Source organism: Pholis gunnellus (genome assembly GCF_910591455.1).
Source record: "Pholis gunnellus genome assembly, chromosome: 20".
Classification (NCBI taxonomy): domain Eukaryota; kingdom Metazoa; phylum Chordata; class Actinopteri; order Perciformes; family Pholidae; genus Pholis; species Pholis gunnellus.
Window position 1 is genome coordinate 18,118,693 of NC_136547.1, and position 5,786 is coordinate 18,124,478.

The following is a 5,786-nucleotide window of genomic DNA, read 5'->3' on the forward strand; positions in this document are numbered from 1 at the left end:
TGTGGTTATTCTGATCTAAAAAAATGTGTGTGGGTGGGTGGGTGGGGGGGTGACTGAGTGTTTCTTCCATGTATGATAATAACTAAGCAAGGGTAAAACAAATTCTTTAACTTTAGGGAACCACTTTGAACATTCATGCCGCCGCTCTCTTTTTAAGTGCAAATTAGATGATAAAAGCTTTTCAAACTAATGACGGAGAGCAACTTCTCAGTGTTTTTTAACAGCAGAAGTCTCTCGTTGTGTATTGATTCAGTCGCAGAGGAGAAGTGAGGACGAACGTTTCCTGTAAAGCTCGTGCGTGAGCCGATAACACAATAAATGCACTGCCATCCATTAGTCACCACTTGTGTCCCAAGACATGTGTTCACTCTCGGCGGCTTGATGTGTCAACACAATGCACTACGCCACCGTTACAGCCTGGGTGAAGCCATCTCCTTAAACAGCAGTGTTTGCAAGTGCTACTTGTGACAAAGTTACACGGAGGCTGAGATGTTTTCCACTGAACGGGAGTGAAACTCGTCCGGCTCACATGCGCTGTCTGTGGCGAAACACGTCGCAGACAGAGGAGGACTACTCCGGGAGAGAGAGCTTTATATACATGCCTAAAAATAACCAGCCAATCGGCGGCGAGACGCTGGGAGTCGAACGGGCCAATTAAAACGCAGAGAAAACCGAATTAAGTCGGAGGCCGGCCGCGATTGGCCGACCGTGATATCATTTGCGAGCCTTTACGCTGCGCGCCGCTGATTGGCTGGCGACCCTCGCAAGCGTAATCCTGCCGTGGAGTGAAGGCGGGCGGGAGGGGAAGGGGGGCGAAGGGGGCGGGCTTCGGGGGGTTTGAATAGGGAAGTTTGCAGAGCACAGTTGTTCCCCATCCAGTCCGGCGCAGTGTTTGCAAACACCTTGAACGCCAGAGAGAGACGAAGGGGGGGAAAACCGAAGGACGGACGGACGCTCGGCTGCTACACTGCTGCTGAAAACAAGCGCCTCTTCGCTTGCATCGCAGGGGACCGCTGTTATTCCTTCCACTGGGTCTATTTTTTTTCTCCTTCTACCTGACAAACACATTTAACTGCAGCTATATTGCATTTTTTTTTTTTTTTTTTAACTAAGCTCTGGAAAAAAAAAAAATATGGATGTTCTACCCATGTGCAGCATCTTTCAAGAACTTCAAATAGTTCACGACACGGGCTATTTCTCAGCCTTACCGTCACTGGAGGAGTACTGGCAGCAGGTGAATATACATATATATGTATATATATATATATATATATACACACATCAACTATTTTCTTCGTACGGTTCGCTGTTTTGAGGCTTGTGTGGCAAAGCGGAACTGAGAGACGTTCGCTTTGCTAGATTACACCGCGGCGTTTAGTGCGCTCGAGAAGTTCAGCTCCTCATCCCCACATCGTAACGGCTGTAAACACACACAGGCGTCCCGGTGCTTAGACGGCGCCCGTCCCCGTTCACCTGAACGTGCTACGGTTGTTTTTTTCTCACGGTCCAGCGTCGTTATGAAGTTTTCTGGCAGCCTTGAAGTGGATCAGTGTGTCAGTCTGACAGCTGGAGTCGAGGCTGTGCTGCGCCAACGTTGAATGGGGGACAGCGCAACAGCAGCGTGCTGGTGCTTCTTTATTTTTTGGGGGGGGGGTATTTTTCTTTCTTTTTTTTTTTAACCGCTCTTCTTCTATATTTTGAGCGTGACTTCTTCCTCTCAGCGGGTTTGCCTCAGGGCATGTGAGCTGGTGTCACCGCTAACGCTGCAGCCGCTGTGGGAGGAGGAAGTAGAATTTCAAATCAGTCAGCAGTTGATTCCAAATCAGAAGTCGCGCGTTGGCTCAGGATCAGCTCTTGTCATTTAAAAAACAAAATAGCATCTTCCTCTTTTTTTTCTTTGATGATTTAGTCAGTTTTGGCACTGTTTGAAAACTGCATTCTAAACTTTAAAAATGGGATTCAGTGTTTCAGCCCCATAATGATTTTAAACGACATCCTCGCCCCTTATTCTACATTTATTTCCCTTTTTGTTGATATTACATTGTTTTAAATCATCCATTTGAACGAGCTCCACAACATGACACTGTATATAAATGTCAGCCATGGCCAAATTCCTGACTGGAGGCACACTAGCACAGCTGGAAAGTATAGTGTCAGGCTGCAGAAGCCTGGAGGGAGTTTGTCTTCAAACATCTGCCCAGTCAAACCTGCTGTCTCTGGAGCAGCCTCTAATGAACGGCCCTTGCTCGCTTCTTTTTATTTTTTTTTGTCAACTTCAAAAGGCCTCTTCAGCCAATTGTGAAGCTGGGGTTGTCTTTTTCTTTTTTTTTTTTTTTTTGTGGCCGTCACACAGGATGTGTGATTGCATGGCAGAGGTTTCGCATGAGTAAGAAGCATCTGAATGGCTCATGTTGGAGGGGAGGAGGGAGGAGGGAGGAGGGAGGAGGGAAGGCTGAGCGGCTTCCTTAAAAGGACTCTAGATTTGTTGAGTGAGTCATTGGAGTGCTGAAATGACAATGCACGTTTTTTAAGTGTTGGGTTCAGGTGCAGCAGAGTTCAGAGGGGCAGGAAGGCTGGTTTTGTGTGTTGGGATGTTTCTTTTTCACCCAAATCCCAAATATTGGTGTCCAATACAGTCATGTGTGTGTGTGTGTGTGTGTGTGTACGATGCACACAAGCAGCAGGTTCTTGCATTTGAGCAGCTGGAGCCAACACATATTTGGCATTGTTCTTGATAAATTGATTAAGTTCCTTTCGATCCGTGCGTCGTCACAGCTGTGTTGTCATCACAGCCACGAGCCTGAAATGTGCAGCGTAGCTACCGTTTCCTGGTTAATGCTTCCTGCTACCAACGTTACACCGCAAAGGGCTTTATTTTTTTATTTTTTGGGGGGGAGGGGGGGGGGGGTGTATGTGTACATGACTCATTGAAAAGGATTTCCCACACTGAAGCGTTTTGCTGGTTCTGAAGGAACCTCCTCCCTCTCTCTCTTTCTCTCAGTGCTGCTGTTGTAGTTCACTTATTCTGACTGTTTTCTCTCTCGTACCACCAGACATGCTTGGAGTTGGAGCGCTACCTGCAGAGCGAGCCCTACGTCTCCCCGTCCGACCTCAAGTTCGACAGCCAGGGGGACCTCTGGAGCAAGTTGATCTTGGCCTGCGGGGACAAGGCCAAGGCCGAGTCCGACCCCAAGCTGCCCGCGGCCCACGAGGAGGACAATCAGGACAGCCAAATCTTGGACACCAACAGTGTGAATTCGGATGCCAGCAGCGAAGCGTCGGACAGTTCCGAGGAGCTCTCGCCCACGCACAGCTTTACCTCCAACCCCCTGGGCTCCGTCCTGGTCGGCTCTGGACCTTTTAGCCCCTCCGTCATAAGCACGCCGCCGTCCTCTCCGGAGGCCACCGCCGAGTTGCACTTGCCGGTCAAAATCCGGAGCGGCGGCGGGGCGGCGAAGGGCGCGGAAAAGACGGGACTCATGTGCGGGGAAGCGTCCCCGGACGGCAGGAGGCGGGTACACAGGTGTCAGTTCAACGGGTGTCGCAAGGTTTACACGAAGAGCTCCCACCTAAAAGCACACCAGCGCACTCATACGGGTGAGTTTTTCCCAAAGCGCCCGTCGGGAACCCACGTGTGATGCGTGTAAACAGAAAGAGTCTTCTCTTGCCGAGCTCAAGCAAAAGCAGTGCATTCATAGAGTTAAACAAAACCTCACTTATTACAGAGTGAAGGCGCGGAAGTGCTCTTGATTCAGTCGCCCATCCATTGTGTAATGTAATTAAAGGTCCACATTGCATGATGTCCTCAGCTGGAGCGCTGTGGGTATTAGCTCTGCATGGCTGGATACCTAAACTGTGACCTAATCTATCTGGAATGCGAGGGAGGGAGGGAGCGAGCGAGCGAGCGAGCAAGGGGGGGGTAGGGGGAGGGGTTGCACATGGGAGATAAAAGGACTTGAAAGCAGATTGAGTTTCACCATGGGAAAGGGGTGACTGGGCGGGGAGCCAGGGGGCACGGAGTTGGAAGGGCGTCGAGTGGTCATTTGAGCATCTCTTTATTTTTGATTAGCGGCGTGAAATTGCACGTGTGGCTTTTTTTTTGGGGGGGGGGGTTTGTTTTTGATGTAGGACCCGTCACAGCATCGCTCTCAGCATTCTAAGCAGGTGTCCAGGTTGCATGTGAACACGGCCGGTGATCCAACAGGTTTCGGTGGAATCTTGAGCGATTTGTTAGTGACTTGTGTCATCTGGCCTGCCCCCCCCCACAACCCCCCCCCACCCCACACACAGGGGTGATTGATCCGAACGCATTTGAATGACAAATCCAATTTCAGCCTCAGCAGGAAAACCTTGTTTTTTGTGTGTGTGTGTGTGTGTGTGTGTGTTTTTTGGACTAACCCCCTTTTGTTGCTTCTGCAGGTGAGAAACCGTACAGGTGTTCGTGGGAGGGCTGCGTGTGGCGGTTTGCACGAAGCGACGAGTTGACCAGACACTTCAGGAAGCACACCGGGGCAAAGCCATTCAAATGCAGTCACTGTGACAGGTAAGCCTGCTGCTACATCCACACACACACAACCGGAGCGTGCAGGCATGACACCCGTTACTGTTGATGTGATTTTTTGACATGCATCATACAGATAATGATGCACGTCTTTTTAATGATGGAATGCACTGATGGATTTGATTCAGGTAGATAAAAACAAAGATCAATCAGGAGGTCATTAGGAGTTAATCAGCCTTCTTCTCAGTGGAATGTGATGGTTGAGTTATTACCTCGTATGACATTACTGTACGAAGCCCGTCATCTTTTGGACTAGTCGCTCTTAAGCTGTCGCACAAAGCTTCCGACAGAACTTGTCGCTTTCATTCCCTGCAAACGCGTCTCGCTCTGCGGTCACTGACTCCCCCCCCCCCCCCCCCCCCCCTCTCTTCTCCCCAGATGTTTCTCCAGGTCTGACCATCTGGCCCTTCACATGAAGAGGCACGTCTAGAGCGGGGTCGAGCTCCATCCAACAGCGACGGGGGGAAAAGTTGTTGTAAAAAGGAGAGAGAAGGCGAGCGAGGGAGAGAGAGAGAGCGAGAGAGAGAGAGAGGGAGGAAAAAAACAAAAAAAAACGCCGTCTCCCGACCAGTCTCTTGGTTGAACTGTCCCAGAGCAGAGTGGCGGGGAGTGTGTTCCAGCCAAAGCATGCCGTTTTGCACCATACTGAAACCCAGTGCCTCCGGGACCTCTCTTTGGAGAAAGGGCGCTCTGAAGGTTGTCTGTTGCGACTAAAAAAAAATAAATAAAAGGACAAAATCACGGACGACGGGACGGGACGGGACGGGACGGGACGGGACGGGACGGGACGGGACGGGACGGGGGGAGGTGAAGAAACTTTTTGCTTGAGAAGGACGTACAACTCACACACGTTAAAAAAATGACAAAAAAAAAAAAAAAAATGACAAAAAAAACCAAACAAAGAGTGTGAATGATTTGTATGTATGGTGCATGATGTTTTGGGGGGAGGGGGGGACATTCCCGGACAGCAGATACACTGGTACTTTACAAAAAAAACTGTCTGAGGTAAGCATGTGTGCACTGTGAACGTCTGAGATTGGCTGACCGGCCCCCCCCCCCCCCCCCTCCCTGGAGGTCGAGATGGGGGTTGACGGATGGATGGACGGTGCGGGGCTGGTACCAATGTTGCTGTGGACTTGAATGGGGTTTCTGGGGGGGGGGGGGGGACACATTCCGTTGGTGTTTCCCCGGTGGCGGCGTGAGGACGGGGCAGGGTGGAGGTTCC

At 50.5% G+C, this 5,786-nt stretch overlaps 1 protein-coding gene across 1 annotated transcript; it reads left to right on the forward strand.

Annotated features, from left to right (window-relative positions):
• The first annotated feature begins 891 nt into the window (after positions 1-891).
• On the forward strand, positions 892-5,318 carry klf6a (Kruppel like factor 6a). Its single transcript, XM_079181079.1, has 4 exons — positions 892-1,234; positions 3,054-3,597; positions 4,420-4,543; positions 4,940-5,318. Exons 1-4 carry the CDS (start codon positions 1,133-1,135, stop codon positions 4,989-4,991), a joined length of 822 nt encoding a protein of 273 aa, XP_079037205.1. The 5' UTR covers positions 892-1,132; the 3' UTR covers positions 4,992-5,318.
• Positions 5,319-5,786: the final 468 nt, after the last annotated feature.

Bases quoted from the DNA above. Each gene is read 5' to 3' on its own strand.
- klf6a (XM_079181079.1), top strand. From the start codon at position 1,133: ATGGATGTTCTACCCATGTGCAGCATCTTTCAAGAACTTCAAATAGTT. The intron at 1,235-3,053 runs GTGAATATACAT...TCGTACCACCAG, and splicing joins TGGAGGAGTACTGGCAGCAG to ACATGCTTGGAGTTGGAGCG. The intron at 3,598-4,419 runs GTGAGTTTTTCC...TTGCTTCTGCAG, and splicing joins ACACCAGCGCACTCATACGG to GTGAGAAACCGTACAGGTGT.